The sequence below is a fragment of the Eleutherodactylus coqui genome, chromosome 4, assembly GCF_035609145.1.
Source record: "Eleutherodactylus coqui strain aEleCoq1 chromosome 4, aEleCoq1.hap1, whole genome shotgun sequence".
In the NCBI taxonomy this organism is placed as follows: Eukaryota; Metazoa; Chordata; class Amphibia; order Anura; family Eleutherodactylidae; genus Eleutherodactylus; species Eleutherodactylus coqui.
The window spans coordinates 7,475,017-7,492,051 of NC_089840.1; the positions used below are offsets into that span (position 1 = coordinate 7,475,017).

Sequence of the window (17,035 nt, forward strand, 5' to 3'; positions counted from 1 at the left end):
GGAAACAGAATATTGCGCCATTTACAGGTAGCAACCAACCGCAGCGCTGATATACAGGAGCATCCCGCCCCTCGCCCGCCGGATCATCTCATGGGGTTGTGCCCACGATGAGCGCTGATAAAACAAGTCGATTGGCACTCATTAACCCCTTAAGGATTGGTCTTTTTTTTTTGCATTTTCGTTTTTTCCTCCCCACTTTCAAAAGATCAGAGCGCTTTTAGTTTTCCGTCAGTCTGGGGGCTTCTTGTTTGCGGGACGAGTTGTAGTTATAATGTAGTGTTTCCCAACCCCAGTCCCCAGGGACCAACAGGCCATGTTTTCAGGATCTCCTATAGTAAGACCACCGGAGGCGATGTCTGAGGACCGCCAATGACGACATCGCCTGTGCAATACTGAGGAGATCCTGACAACCTGACCTGCGGGGGGCGCTGAGGACCGGCGGTGGGAACACTGATACAATGTACTGAAAAACTATGAAAAATTGGAGTGAAATGGAAAAAAATGCAATTCCGCCATCCTTGGGACGTTTCTCTGGTGAACGCACTGCAGCAAAAATGATGGAGGAGGAACCACCGTAGAACCCCGCTCGCCCTCCACGGCGCTGTGAAGCAAGAATCCCTGCGACTCCTACCTGCAGGGTCGGACGGGCCCACCAAAGTACCAGACGATAGACACAACTATGGCCCCAGAGGTCCAGCAGAAGATGACCCCCATTGAAGGGGACGTGGGAGCCATTCGTCATCTATTTCTGGTGTGATATGTCCATCGCGCCCCCATCCAACACCCGGGCCCCCCGGCATCATGTGTTTATACGGGAAGAGACCCCCAAGTGTTGTCTATTCATATCCTGGACCTCCGTGATGGACAGCTATCGCCATCATGTGGAGTCTCGTGTAATGATGGGAGTAGTAGTTCGTCTTACCTCTCATTTATACTCTCCGCCCGGAGGGTGTAAACGCGATCAATGTGAGAAATGTGGAAGATGGGCTCATCCCCCGAGGGGTCCGTGGGCAGCTTCACCAGCACTTCATTCAGGAATATCGGCTGTCAGAGGAAGACGTACATTAGTAACACCATACGGAGCATGTTCACTTGGAAAAACGTATTAGCAACAGGCGGAGCAGAGGCGACAGAATCCTGCTGCCGGTCACACCCAAACATGTAGCATTTTATAATCTGTTTTTATTGTTTGATTGTAGATTTTTTATTCTATTGTCTGTACATGACTACGGGGGCGGCCATCCTGTCTGTACATGACTATGGGGGCGGCCATCCTGTCTGTACATGACTATGGGGGCGGCCATCCTGTCTGTACATGACTATGGGGGCGGCCATCCTGCCTGTACATGACTATGGGGGCGGCCATCCTGTCTGTACATGACTATGGGGGGCGGCCATCCTGTCTGTACATGACTATGGGGCGGCCATCCTGTCTGTACATGACTATGGGGCGGCCATCCTGTCTGTACATGACTATGGGGGTGGCCATCCTGTCTGTACATAACTATGGGGGCGGCCATCCTGTCTGTACATGACTATGGGGGCGGCCGTCTTGTCTGTCCATGACTATGGGGGCGGCCGTCTTGTCTGTCCATGACTATGGGGGCGGCCGTCTTGTCTGTACATGACTATGGGGGCGGCCGTCTTGTCTGTACATGACTATGGGGGCGGCCGTCTTGTCTGTACATGACTATGGGGGGCGGCCGTCTTGTCTGTCCATGACTATGGGGGCGGCCATCCTGTCTGTACATGACTATGGGGGAGGCCATCCTGTCTGTACATGACTATGGGGGCGGCCGTCTTGTCTGTCCATGACTATGGGGGCGGCCGTCTTGTCTGTCCATGACTATGGGGGCGGCCGTCTTGTCTGTCCATGACTATGGGGGCGGCCGTCTTGTCTGTCCATGACTATGGGGGCGGCCGTCTTGTCTGTCCATGACTATGGGGGCGGCCGTCTTGTCTGTACATGACTATGGGGGCGGCCGTCTTGTCTGTACATGACTATGGGGGCGGCCGTCTTGTCTGTACATGACTATGGGGGCGGCCGTCTTGTCTGTACATGACTATGGCGGCGGCCATCCTGTCTGTACATGACTATGGGGGCGGCCATCTTGTCTGTACATGACTATGGGGGCGGCCATCTTGTCTGTACAGGACTACGGGGGCGACCATCCTCTCTGTACATGACTATAGGGGTTGCCATCTTGTCTGTGCATGACTATGGCGGTGGCCATCCTGTCTGTACATGACTATGGGGGCGGCCATCCTGTCTGTACATGACTATGGGGGCGGCCATCTTGTCTGTACATGACTATGGGGGCGGCCATCTTGTCTGTACAGGACTACGGGGGCGACCATCCTCTCTGTACATGACTATAGGGGTTGCCATCTTGTCTGTGCATGACTATGGCGGTGGCCATCCTGTCTGTACACGACTATGGGGGCGGCCATCTTGTCTGTACATGACTATGGGGGCGGCCATCTTGTCTGCACATGACTATGGAGGTGGCCATGTTGTCTGTACATAACTACGGGGGTGGCCATCCTCTCTGTACATAACTATGGGGGCGGCCATCCTGTCTGTACACGACTACGGGGGCGGCCATCCTCTCTGTACATGACTACGGGGGTGGCCATCTTGTCTTTCACGACTACGGGGGCGGCCATCCTCTCTGTACATGACTATAGGGGTGGCCATCTTGTCTGTACATGACTATAGGGGCGGCCGTCTTGTCTGTACATGACTATGGGGGCGGCCATCCTGTCTGTACATGACTATGGGGGCGGCCGTCTTGTCTGTCCATGACTATGGGGGCGGCCGTCTTGTCTGTACATGACTATGGGGGCGGCCGTCTTGTCTGTACATGACTATGGGGGCGGCCGTCTTGTCTGTACATGACTATGGGGGCGGCCGTCTTGTCTGTACATGACTATGGCGGCGGCCATCCTGTCTGTACATGACTATGGGGGCGGCCATCTTGTCTGTACATGACTATGGGGGCGGCCATCTTGTCTGTACAGGACTACGGGGGCGACCATCCTCTCTGTACATGACTATAGGGGTTGCCATCTTGTCTGTGCATGACTATGGCGGTGGCCATCCTGTCTGTACACGACTATGGGGGCGGCCATCTTGTCTGTACATGACTATGGGGGCGGCCATCTTGTCTGCACATGACTATGGAGGTGGCCATGTTGTCTGTACATAACTACGGGGGTGGCCATCCTCTCTGTACATAACTATGGGGGCGGCCATCCTGTCTGTACACGACTACGGGGGCGGCCATCCTCTCTGTACATGACTACGGGGGTGGCCATCTTGTCTTTCACGACTACGGGGGCGGCCATCCTCTCTGTACATGACTATAGGGGTGGCCATCTTGTCTGTACATGACTATAGGGGCGGCCGTCTTGTCTGTACATGACTATGGGGGCGGCCATCCTGTCTGTACATGACTATGGGGGCGGCCGTCTTGTCTGTCCATGACTATGGGGGCGGCCGTCTTGTCTGTACATGACTATGGGGGCGGCCGTCTTGTCTGTACATGACTATGGGGGCGGCCGTCTTGTCTGTACATGACTATGGGGGCGGCCGTCTTGTCTGTACATGACTATGGCGGCGGCCATCCTGTCTGTACATGACTATGGGGGCGGCCATCTTGTCTGTACATGACTATGGGGGCGGCCATCTTGTCTGTACAGGACTACGGGGGCGACCATCCTCTCTGTACATGACTATAGGGGTTGCCATCTTGTCTGTGCATGACTATGGCGGTGGCCATCCTGTCTGTACATGACTATGGGGGCGGCCATCCTGTCTGTACATGACTATGGGGGCGGCCATCTTGTCTGTACATGACTATGGGGGCGGCCATCTTGTCTGTACAGGACTACGGGGGCGACCATCCTCTCTGTACAGGACTACGGGGGCGACCATCCTCTCTGTACATGACTATAGGGGTTGCCATCTTGTCTGTGCATGACTATGGCGGTGGCCATCCTGTCTGTACATGACTATGGGGGCGGCCATCTTGTCTGTACATGACTATGGGGGCGGCCATCTTGTCTGCACATGACTATGGAGGTGGCCATGTTGTCTGTACATAACTACGGGGTTGGCCATCCTCTCTGTACATAACTATGGGGGCGGCCATCCTGTCTGTACACGACTACGGGGGCGGCCATCCTCTCTGTACATGACTACGGGGGTGGCCATCTTGTCTTTCACGACTACGGGGGTGGCCATCTTGTCTGTACATGACTATAGGGGTGGCCATCTTGTCTGTACATGACTATAGGGGTGGCCATCTTGTCTGTACATGACTATAGGGGTGGCCATCTTGTCTGCACATGACTATAGGGGTGGCCATCTTGTCTGTACACAACTACGGGGGTGGCCATCTTGTCTGTACACGACTACGGGGGCGGCCATCCTCTCTGTACATGACTATAGGGGTGGCCATCTTGTCTGTACACGACTACGGGGGGCGACTATCTTCTCTGTACGTTTCTATGGGGGCAGCCATCTAGTCTGTACCTGATTACAGGGGCGGCTATCTTGTCTGAGCTGCAGTTAACAGCATTTAGGAATATGCTTTACAGCAGCCAAATGGGCCGTAGACACAGTGGACAAGCGGAGACTCATTGACCTCTATGGGAGGGTGCTGTGGGCATGCTCTGTGACCTGTACAAGGAAGGAGAGGAGGTAAGCTTTGACCATCTGTTGTGAATGGTGGATCCTGTGTTATCTCTATACAGTTAGTCCCCTACTTGTGAACGTTTGAGTTACGAACTTCGCAACATGCGAACAATCAGTCCTGCACAGTATGATGCTCTGGCATTACATCATACTGCGCAGGGAGCGGACAGGCTTCTATCAAGCCTGAGAAAAGCCTGTCCGGTGAGATCGCGGGACGCTGTGCGGTTGCTAGGCAGTCGGGGGCCTTCTGACAGGCCCTAGGGCTGCCTATGCAGAGCACCTATCAAGCCGTGCGCTTGAGAGGCACTCTGCATAGGCAGCCCTGCGGCCTTTCAGAAGGCCCCCGGCTGCCTAGCAACGGCACAGCGTCCCGCTGCAGACACTGTACGGGCCCCCTGAACGTCGGGTGCCGGCTCTACAGCCGGCACCCGGAGGCAGCAGTTCCAACGAGCCGCACTGCTTGTCAGAACTGCTGCTGCCGGGTGTCCGCTGTAAGAACAGCCGTCACCTGACGTTGTATGGAGCGGGATCCACCCGCGATCCCGCTTTATACAAACATTTGTGCGGACTTGCGAACAGGTTCCCGGAACAGAACCTGTTCGCAGGTAGGGGAGTATCTGTATATAGGTGTCACCTGTCAGTGTAATCCTGCCTGTGATGATAATGAGATGACGGCTCAGAAGTTTCCTCCACAGAACAGGAAGTGTCAGACTATTATTAGGCCTAGTGGTCAGTGTGCAGGGAGGGGAGGAGGTGAGAACTGCAGGATTGCAGGATTTTCACTATCGCTGTGTAGAGCTGGTATCCGACTATTATGTGAGGATTGCTTTATTTAGAGGTATACTGGGATGGAGACCGCTGTATCTACCTTATGAGCGGGGCGCTGGTGCTGCTGACTATAGTAATGGTGGGCAAAGTCCCAGATCACTGAATGAGCCATGCTGGATTATCAGGTTATGGCAATGACCGGACCTCCCGCCGGCTGCTTCTCACTCACCGTCTTGTACATCTTGTACTGCAGGTTGGACTTGGGGCTGAACACCTTGTCGGTCCCGGAGGAGCCCAGAGGTTTGATCACCTGGGTCAGCAGCAGGAAGTCATTGAACAGGAAGCCGTATAACTCCTTGTTACTCTTCGCCTTGTAGAGTTTCCCGCTGTGCAGGAATTTGCGCGGCCCCAAGCAGTTGGTGACGGAGTTGAACACAAGTTGCTGGAAAGGAAAAAAATGGCAGCAAAAAGTCAACAATCCAGAAGAGATTTATGGCAGAAAGTGCAGGATGGAACTTGTAGTTCCCCCGTAGCTGGATACTAGATATCCCACATCAGGAAACCGATGGCCAAATAAACACATGCGCAAAACTTGTATCACTGTGCAGCGGAGAAACATCTCCTGGTCGGATGGATCCAGATTTCTGTTCCTGATGGGAGGAAAGGATTTGGCGCAAGCAGCATGAATCGCTGACCCCTTCCTGCCAGCTGGTCAGAACATGTCAGCACCGCCATCTAATCTGCAGCAACTACCTGAAGCTTCCTGTCCGCAGGGGCCGGTATTCCTGTAGAACCAATTCATCACTGAGTGGAATCTACACCACAAGGAATTACTGTAGTACTGAAGGTCAACGGAGTCCAACGCTACTAGATGGGGGTCTCTAATAAAGGGGCAGTCTGTGGATACAGGGAAGGGGGGGGGGGGGGGCGGACCCCCTATCTGATTATTTAGTATCTTACACATTTCCCCCTTTCTGCATGTAATGGTGTGACGCACATGCGATCTAACATACAGACGCGGGTACCTACCTCCGACAGCCCCTCGCACTGCACGTGCGCCTGAATCCACTCCAGACGGTCGGAGTTTTCCTTCTCGCGGACGCCCTCGTTGACCTGAGAGCACAGTTCCTCGGCCTTCTCCAGCGCGTGCTTCAGGTGGCTGTGATCCGGGTGGTTCTCCGGGGTGTTCTCTAGAATCTAAATACCCATCGTACAGAAGGGGTTAATATTACACTAAACAAGAGATCCAAGAATCGGTGAGCGGGCGGCAGGCGTATGATTATATCCACCTGTGCGACTTCATATAGAGCTCTCACTCTGCACATGGGGGTATTACCACCGACACTCCCGGCCTCCTCTTCCTCCTCAGATGGTCATGTAATCTCCGATCTGACCGCTCAGATCTACTGAGAGGTTATGGATTAATTTTCTAGTCAGAGTCTCAGTCTGTGTGATGCTTACATGCACCTACCACAGAAACTGCCTGGAGGGCGTCAGACACTCCTCTCACAGTTACTGATAATCACACAGGTATAATAAAGGAGATCACAGCTCATCCTCCTGACTGGATACTTATGGTCTATAGCTTATTAAGCTGAATATAGAAGGTAGTAATAATTAAATGGTCCCCCAGCAGGCAGAAATGGTACAGCCTCTAAGTAATGCTATGCTGATGGGATTGATATCAAACTGAATGTAAAAAATTTCTGCATCAAGATGCACCCAATAAGCATCAGACAGGGGGCCGCACTGCATGAATATGGGAATAATAAACAGAGGAGACCTTCGGAGTGTGACAGGCAATCAGGTGCGGGGGCAGGGATTGAAAAATGTGTTTTCACCTAAGTAGGCCTTTAACCTTTTCCAATCCAATTTGTATCCTGGTTTTCCTAGGGGGCTTAATCTTTTTCTGCCATTATACAGTGGCGCTATCTGCTGGCTAAAGCCAGTACTGCATGAGGTGAAACGTTGGATAGGCTCCGACAGAGAGGATGGCAATATACAGTAAGAGAACCCCGACGGACGTCTTCCAAAATCGGAGCTGTACAGACTTAAATCATAATGTCTTCAGAGGTCAGAGAGTGGATTGGAAAGGGTTACGTCTACATAGGTAAACCAGACCACCATAGTCCACCTGTCAGACGCTGGCAGCCATATTACCTCCAAACAGTACGAACGTGAAGTGATCATGGACGCCCTGCTTCTTGTTACCTACGTTTTTGATGATGAGCGGATATCTTGTGACCCGTTGCATAGGTTTGAGGATGAAGCTGGACAGCGGCATTCCTTTACATCGAGGATCCATGGCTAGTCGCTGCGGGGACAACAAAACATCCATTTAACCCACCACTAAAGAGCGCACCCAAAATCACTTCAAAAAGGGATCTACTAGGGGCGGTCCGAAAGAAAATGAGCAATATGCATAATAAATGGTGTCAGAGATCTGGATGGGGGGTCTTATCAAGAGGTTTCACCGTATGTATGGAAATGTCTCGAGGGTCTCAGTCCTGGAGATTCAGTAGCAGTCGGGGGGTTGAAGGCTGGTTCACCCAACAATCGGCCAGCGAACAAGTGGACGCTCGTACGTCAGCTATTGATTCAGTTTCACAGAAAACGTAAAAATACTCGCCAACTGGCGGTTCATCTCTCCGCGTGAACCACCGGCCTACGGGGACGAACAATTGTCCTAGTGGTCGTTCGACCCCATAAGCCGCTGTAAAAGAAAATGAAACCTGCGCCGATCGGTGTGGCCGGCGCTCGTTCCATCGGCCCGTGTGAAGGGACCAAGAGCGATCGGTACTTACTTTAACAAACTCCTTGAACTCAGGCACTTCATCAGTTTTCTGCTGGATGAGGGCGGCGCCGTTCAGCTGGCAGCTACAGAAGCGGATGTATGGCTGCATGTGCGGCAGCTGGGCTGTCAGGATGTCGCCGATCATCTTAACGGGCATCTTCTCCCCAGACATCTTTTTACGGACACGTAACGCTCTACAGGCAGAAGAGGAAACGATCACATGCAAGAGGCAGTCGTTTCAACATGGAGTGCGGTAACTCATGCATGACTACTCTTAAAGGGGTGGTCCAGTTAGGTTTTAATAATAATAATAAACTTTATTTGTATAGCGCCAACATATTCAGCAGCGCTTACATAGACAGGGGATACAGAAAGACAAAAGTACAAACATTACAGAACCGCGGTTACATAGTAATCAGCTGATGGAAACAGTAGGGGTGAGGGTCCTGCTCCAACGAGCTTACATACTACAGGTAATGGGGGGATACAGAAGGTAAAGGGGCTGGAGATGTGCACGGTATGGCGGGGTGGAGATGTGCATGGTATGGCGGGGTGGAGATGTGCACGGTATGGCGGGGTGGAGAGTGAGGGGTGATATACACATAGACAATGGTCAGACATTTAGCCGCGTGACGGCAGAAACAGTATGACTGCAGGAGCGGTTTATGATGGCTAGCAGGGATTGCAGTCAGTAGGTCAGGGAGCATGTTATCAGGCGGAGTACAGAGGGGTTTGTTTAGGGAATTCGGTATGCCTCCCTGAAGAGGTGTGTTTTTAGAGCACGCCTGAAGTTCTGCGAGTCCTGGATTGCTCGGGTAGCCTTTGGTAGTGCGTTCCAGAGGACCGGTGCTGCTCTGGAGAAGTCTTGGAGGTGGGAATGAGAAGTTCGAATTAAAGGGGCGCTCAATCTGGTTTCGTTAGCAGAGCAGAGAGCCTGGGCTGGTTGATGGATTGAGATGAGGGATATAATGGAGGGTGGCGCTGCACTGTGGATGAGGGATACAATATAGGGTGGCGCTGCACTGTGGAGGGCTTTGTGGATGAAGGTAGCGAGTTTAAATTAAATTCTGTATTTAACGGGCAGCCAGTGTAGTGACAGGCACAGGGCAGAGGCGTCCGAGTAGCGGCTGGACAGGAAGATGAGCCTGGCTGCCGCATTCAGGATGGATTGGAGAGGGTAGAGTCTGGTGCAGGGGAGGCCGATCAGCAACGAGTTGCAATAATCGAGCCGGGAGTGGATGAGGGCAACAGTAAGCGTTTTTATCGTATCCACAGTGAGAAAAGAGCGGATTCTTGCGATGTTCTTGAGGTGCAGCTGACATGTAAAAGAGAGATCAGAATCAAATATGACCCCAAGGCAGCGGGCGTGTTGTCTAGGAGTTATGGTGGCGCCACACACTGAGATGGAGATGTCAGGAGGAGGTCGGTTAGTGGAGGGTGGAAATACCAGCAGGTCAGTTTTAGAGAGGTTTAGTTTTAGGTAGAGAGAGGACATGGTGTTAGAGACAGCGGACAGACAGTTAGTGATGTTTTGGAGTAAAGGTGCAGAGATGTCACGGGAGGAGGTGTATAGCTGGGTTTTGAAAATTAACTCCTCGAAGTCGCGGCCCTTTTTTTTCCAGTCCTGGTTTTTCTTCATGACTTTTAAAAGATCGTTACTCTTTTATTTCACGTCGCTGTCTTCGGCTTGTTTTTTGCAGGACGAGTTTTAATTTTCAACGGTACTATTTAATGTACTGAAAAACTCGGAGTGTCCTGAAATGTGGAGCGAAATGAAAAAAAATGCATTTTGCCATCTTTGGGGGTCTTGTTTTTGCAGTGAACACACTGCAGCAAAAAAGTGACACTTTATTCTGTTTGTCAGTGCGATGACGGCGATACCAAATTTACATCGGTTTTTTGCGATAGAACTTAAAAAAAAATAAATAAAATAAAATATTATATATACACACACACACACACACACACACACACACATATATATATACAGTATACCTCGGGGAAAGTATCTCTTCCGCCATCATGTTTTTATTTGTCCGTGTTGTGTGCGGCTCGTTTTTTTGCGGGACGTCCTGTAGTTTCTGTCGGTATCATTCTGGAGTACATATAACTTTTTGATTGTTTTTTATTTAATTTTTTCTTGGAGACGGGGGGGACCAAAAATTTTAAATACCGGCTTTGTGTGCTTTTTTTTTTTCCAACCACGTCCATCGTGTGGGATAAATAATGTGTTACTTTGCTAGAACGGACCTTAACAAATGTTTTTTTTATAAATATGGGAAAAGGTTTTTTTTAATTTTAACTGTTTACTTCCTTTTACTTTTTCTAATATTTTTTTAAACCCATTTCTTTCTAGTTCCCCTTATTAGGGACTTGAACCTGTGATTGTTTCATCAGCTTATCAAGACACACCACAGGTATTTCTTGATAGGCAATCGGCCAAGGCAGAATTGGGGGCCTTCATGATTGCATTGCAGTGGGGGGGCCTTCGGAGCCCTCAAACTCTGATCGGGGGATTTAAATGCTGCTGTCAGAACTGATCACGGCTGTTGTAGCGGATGTCAACTGTAAGAAACAGCCGGCATCAGCATTATGTGGAGTGGGATCAGCTCCAAATCCCCCCTCCATACGAATCCTGAATTAACAGGACGTACTTACCCATCCTCGGCCCCAGTGACCCAGGGTTGCAGCTCCGCGATTCCTCCAGTCTCTGTTGACAGCAGAGGTCAGGTGACCACTACCTGCCAATCAGAGGCCCCAGCATCACTGTCCTTTTTTGTGGCATCAGTGCTCACATCCTGGGTACCATGATGCTTGGAGAGGCAAGAGGTGATGCGGCAGCCTCTGATTGGTAGGCAGCAGTCACCTGACCTCCGACAGAGACCAGGTGAACAGTGGGGCTGCAGTGCTCGATCGCTGGAGCTGAAGATGGGTAAATACTGCTGGATTGGTTAATTTTAGGGCATTTGCACTTAATATTTAATTTTCAACAAGTCACTGGATAACCCCTTTAAGAATGATTTTCAGATAATTTTAGATAATTAATTATTAATCTGTAAAAAGATCAAATACAAAGGCAGCCAGTAGATCACACCGGATCTCAAAGAAAAGACTCAAAATGACAATGTTTACTAAAATAAATTGTGGGTCGGAAGGAAATGGTTTGTCATTGTGGAGACTTCTAAGCCCTGCAATGCTCCTCTGGGAAATTTGGTATGCAAATCAGTGCTTGGCCTTGTGACAGGACTAGGAATTAGCCAATAAAGTGTGTAATTTGTGGAGAAGCAACTGATGTATCAGCGGTCAACAGGATCCAAAGGTCAACAGGATCCAAAGGTCAACAGGACCCAAAGTCATCAACCAACTGAGGGCTGCATTACAAATCACCCAGAAAGTCAATTTCTCTGGCAAATGCAATCAAGCTGCCCGATGCCGGGTTGTGAGAACAGGTCCCACTACAGGACATCGGGGCCTCTTGCCATGTTCATGGAGTCTGTGTATGACAATTTGGTCAGCAGCCATTAGAGGGTATTTTGTAGGGTTCTGGTAGCTCCTCCTGTTCCTCCGGTCCTGATTCCAGAGGGCATTTTGTAGGATTTTGGCAGCTCCTCCTGTTCCTCCAGTCCTGATGCTGGAGGGCATCTTGTCGGGTTCTGGCAGCTCCTCCTGTTCCTCCAGTCCTGATGCTGGAGGGCATCTTGTAGGGTTCTGGTAGCTCCTCCTGTTCCTCCGGTCCTAATGCTGGAGGGCATCTTGTAGGGTTCTGGCAGCTCCTCCTGTTCCTCCGGTCCTGATGCTGGAGGGCATCTTGTAGGGTTCTGGCAGCTCCTCCTGTTCCTCCTGTCCTGATGCTGGAGGGCATCTTGTAGGGCTCTGGCAACTTGCAGGGTTCTGGCAGCTCCTCCTGTTCCTCCGGTCCTGATGCTGGGTTGATGCCCTTCTGTCTGGCTCTTCTTGTGGAACGGCCCGTGTCCTGCTATCTGCTCCAGGCTCTTGTGCTGGCAGACATGGCTAACGTTCTTGCTCCGGCAAGTATGGATATGCCATCCTGGAGGAGCAGGACTACCGCTACCGCCTGATTGGCTGCAGGTAGCCCTCATGTGCCAGTAAAGGACACCAGCGAAACACACAACTAGAAAGGATTCAGTCAGGAAGGAGGAGGAGAGGAATTGTCCACCTTTCGGGGTGTCTCGCTATCCCCCCTCCGGCGCTCCTGTTGTCACTTTCATTTGCACCAAAGCAAGTGAAATTGCTTCACAATGGCTTCTGCTTTCTAACTGGACTGACTGATGTCCCTGAAGTGGAAGTGGCCTTGGGTTATACTGGGATGCTTAAAGAGTACCTGCACCTTCACTTCGGGGCGCTTCTGTTCTGTTGGTTTCGGCTCCTTCTGGCAGCAGAAGATGGCCCCATATAGTGCTACATAAACGGTATATAGGGCCGTCTTCAGCTGCCTGAAGGAACCAAAAATGGCCAACAGAGCAGGAGCGCCCCGAAGTAATAGTGCAGGCACTCTTTAAATGGGTTTTCAGGGCAAATACTACCATTGGGAGGGAAGCCTATGAAGCCTTCCAGCTCCACATCGGGGTCGGAGCAGGTAGTTTCAGAGGAGGCTTCTCTTCACCGATTTCAATGGGAGTGAAGCCGCCTCTGAGACTTCCTGCTCCGACCCCTATGATGTCATCGGGCCCTACTGCACTGACAGCGGGCCGGGCGATCAGCTGATCACTGGGGTACCAAGTAGAGGATCCCTGGCGATCAACTACTGATGACTTAACCGGAGGACAGGCCATCAATAGTATTTACCCGGACACCCCCTCTAAGTGTTTCTGGTGTATATATGTGAAGCTAGTGCCCCCTAGTGGGCCAGCAGCCTCTGTAGAAGACTATCCTACTCAAGCAATGTGACCACACATGAGGGCGTCGTGGTGACTTGTACATCAGTAACAGTGGACACAGACATTTAACTAATGGTTGAAAAACCTTGTTATTAACAGCATATGAATAATATCAGAAAGTTCTCCTGAGCGGCCTGCATGCACCAAGGATAGCAACAAGACTGGATTGTGCGCCCCCTAGTGGCCACATTTACATGACTGAAATCAAATAATGAAAAAATGATGCTAACCTCCAATGCTATCAAATTCCCAATTGAGGTGAAGATGCAAAATAGGAGATTTCCTTGTACTTGAATTAAGTTCCTGAGTATTACATGAAAAACCAAAATACCATGAAAAACTCTTACTTCAGCAGCTTAATATTGCACATGATTAACTCCTTCCAGTTGACAAATATCATGGCTACTTCTTTCTCCGTTAGCAGCTCGGACTCCAGTAATGGCTTCTGGAACGTCTGTGAGACACAAAATCACATTGATATTTGGCGTCATGAATTATTTTTCGCACAGTTGGATGTCAGAAAAAACTGTGAAGTTGCGGCTGCACGAATCAGCACTGTGGCCCCTTCATACTCAGGGTCATCAGGATCCCAGAGGTTGGACCCCACTGATATGGCATCACTATATGAGATAGGGCAAGGCCTTTAAAGGGGTTTGCAAAATCTACTTTTATCAACTATCCATAGGATAGAACAGCGACCCCCGTGTCTCCTCTGCTCCTCCCCGCTCCCCCCTGCAGTGATATGGAGACTGAGGGGCGGCCGCGCATGCAGGGTTGCCCCGTTTATTTTCAATGGGACTGCCAGCAATAGCTTAGAGCTTGTTCTTGGCCATTTACATCAACCCTATAGCAATGAATGGAGCAGTGCCGCACATGTGCAAATGCTGCTCCAGTCTATCTACTGAGCTGCAATACCATACACTACCTGCTGCAAGGTGTGGCGCTGTTTTTAGATACACATACACCAATAGGTATTGGCCAAATGTTCGTTCAGCCATCAGCTACTCCTCTTGACTGCTCCATACACACTCAACTCGGCCAAGCCTGCATGGGAGATCGGAGAAAGCTACAGCCAGGCAGCGTCGGCGGCTTATCTCCAGGCAGAATAAAGGAATCGGGTGTTGAGATTCAGCTGCCTGATCCTTCTTCCCCTCCGACATCATCTGTTGGGGGACACTCATGAAGCCCCCCAACACGTCAGATAGCAGTCTGGTTCTGCTACAACCAGCGTGTTCAGTTGACTTTTCTCTATTATGTATGGGGGTCTTTTGGGAGAGAGCAGCCATGTTTTACTAATCCTGGACAATGCCTTTAAAGGGTTGTCCAGCTCTGAGGATGACAACGTATCCCTGGGATAGGTCACCAACAACTTATCAGCGGGGGCCTGCCCTGAAACCACGTCGATCAGTTCATCGGACAGCTGTGTCAGTATACACAGTCAGAAACCAATAGCTCCGAACGCTCTTCAGTGGCCTGGAATGGTACTGCAGGCACAACTCCCATTCACTTTAACCCCTTTAAGTTTATGGCTTGGCATATGGGTCAACCTCTTCACCCAAAAGGATGTAGAGTTACATCCTCCGGGTGTGGGGCTCATATGGAGCAGGACTGTAAGCCAATCCCGCTCCATACACAGCGGGTGCTGACTGTCTTTGACAGCTGACACCCCCCTGCATCGGCGTTAACGCTCATCAGGTTGTTAAAGGGGTTGTCCCGCGAAACAAAATGGGGTTATACACTTCTGTATGGCCATATTAATGCACTTTGTAATGTACATTGTGCATTAATTATGAGCCATACAGAAGTTATTCACTTACCTGTTCCGTTGCTGGCGTCCTCGTCTCCATGGTGCCGTCTAATTTTCAGCGTCTAATCGCCCGATTAGACGCGCTTGTGCAGTCCGGTCTTCTTCTTTTCTGAATGGGGCCGCTCGTGCTGGAGAGCGGCTCCTCGTAGCTCCGCCCCGTCACGTGCCGATTCCAGCCAATCAGGAGGCTGGAATCGGCAATGGACCGCACAGAAGACCTGCGGTCCACCGAGGGTGAAGATCCCGGCGGCCATCTTCGCAAGGTAAGTAAGAAGTCACCGGAGCGCGGGGATTCAGGTAAGCACTATCCGTTTTTTTTTTTTTTTTTTAACCCCTGCATCGGGTTTGTCTCGCGCCGAACGGGGGGGCTATTGAAAAAAAAACAAAAACGTTTCGGCGCGGGACAACCCCTTTAACTCTCTAAACACTATCAATTCTGACAGTGACATTTAAATCCCCCAACAGGCATTCAGGAGTCCCTAATGGCCCCTCGCAATAAGACCACAAGCTGCACTTCAGTTGTCATTGCAGCCCAGGGCCTTCGTGTGTGGCGCTGTGTGAGCGATCAAACGATTGCAAGTTCAAGTCCCCTATGAGGACTTAAAAACAGTGTAAAAAAAGGTGAAAAAATATATTTTTTTATCATTGTAAACAACCAAGAATATGAGAAGTTTTTTACAATCCCTTTCCCATAGTTAAAATAAAAATGAATCAAAGCAAAAGACCCCAAAACATATTTGTTATCGCCGCATCCACAACAATTCTGATCTATCAAAATAACGCATTATGAGTCCCGAACGGTAAATGTCACCAGAAATACACACAACACCTGAACTGGGCTTTTTTGGTCACCCATCTATAAGAAAAAATGTAACAAAAAGCTATCAAAAACTTGTATGTTCTCTATAATAATACCAATAGAAACCACAGATCAGGCTGCAAAAACCGGGAGATAAAACCGTTATGGTGGTCCGAAAATAGAGGAGGTTTTTAAAAATATTTTATATTTTAAAACTAGTGCAGCAAAAAAAACTATTAGTTTGGTCTTGGGGAGGAGGAAAAAACAAACAAAAAGAGGGTGTGGGGCGGTCCTTATGGCCTGAAAGAGAAGCTTCCCTCCCGCCGGTCTCACCTCAGTGACTAGCTGCAGGTCGTTGACGTAGTTCTCCTCCGTCACGATCAGCTCGTGGATGTAGCCCTGCCTCTTCCTCTCCACAGGACTCAGCATGTCCAGGAGGTGTAAGTCTGCGCACCCTAAAATACAAAGAGAGGAAGAAAAGGCTCAACTGTGTGACCCCCAAACCTGCCGCCCCCCAGGAAATCATAGTCCATGTCCACAAGGAAGAAGCGAGCTGCTTCTCTAGTGCAATCCAGTGGAAGGTGGCTACCGGAAACGTAGCTCTAGGGGGTCGCAGCCAGCGGCGTAGCTCTAGGGGGTCGCAGCCAGCGGCGTAGCTCTAGGGGGTCGCAGCCAGCGGCGTAGCTCTAGGGGGTCGCAGCCAGCGGCGTAGCTCTAGGGGGTCGCAGCCAGCGGCGTAGCTATAGGGGTGGCAGGCAGCGACGTAGCTATAGGGGTCACAGGCAGTGGCGTAGCTATAGGGGGTCGCAGCCAGTGGCGTAGCTATTGGGGGTCGCAGCCAGCGGCGTAGCTATAGTGGGTCACAGCCAGCGGCGTAGCTATAGGGGGTCACAGCTAGCGGCGTAGCTATAGGGGTGGCAGGCAGCGACGTAGCTATAGGGGTCACAGGCAGTGGCGTAGCTATAGGGGGTCTCAGGCAGTGGCGTTGCTATAGGGGTTGCAGGCAGTGGCATAGCTATAAGGGGGTAGCAATTGCGATTCTGCCCCTGAGCCTGGAGGGCCTAAGGGCCCCCGTCATTACAGTCAAGGGTCTCTCCAAAGCTTTATTACAGGTTGCTACATTACTCACGTTGTTGTGCTGCATGTGTGCTCTGGAGAGGGGGAGGAGCCGATCAGTGCGACACCCCCAGAGACCCTGCGACAGGCTGCAGCAGCGTGAGTGATGCAGCAGTCTGTAATCTTTCTGGCCTCAGCTTTAGAGGGGCTCTGT

At 50.8% G+C, this 17,035-nt stretch overlaps 1 protein-coding gene across 4 annotated transcripts in view; it reads right to left on the reverse strand.

Annotated features, from left to right (window-relative positions):
- ITSN1 (intersectin 1) overlaps positions 1-17,035 on the reverse strand; it is a 147,591-nt gene that overhangs the window by 13,963 nt on the left and 116,593 nt on the right. For all 4 annotated transcript variants that reach the window (XM_066599017.1, XM_066599015.1, XM_066599016.1 and 1 more), the window contains 7 exons: positions 16,099-16,220; positions 13,507-13,613; positions 8,272-8,455; positions 7,683-7,781; positions 6,497-6,664; positions 5,697-5,909; positions 923-1,044 (listed from right to left, as the gene is read on the reverse strand). In XM_066599017.1, coding sequence (XP_066455114.1) covers positions 923-1,044; positions 5,697-5,909; positions 6,497-6,664; positions 7,683-7,781; positions 8,272-8,455; positions 13,507-13,613; positions 16,099-16,220 — 1,015 coding nt within the window. The remainder of the gene's footprint in view (positions 1-922; positions 1,045-5,696; positions 5,910-6,496; positions 6,665-7,682; positions 7,782-8,271; positions 8,456-13,506; positions 13,614-16,098; positions 16,221-17,035) is intronic.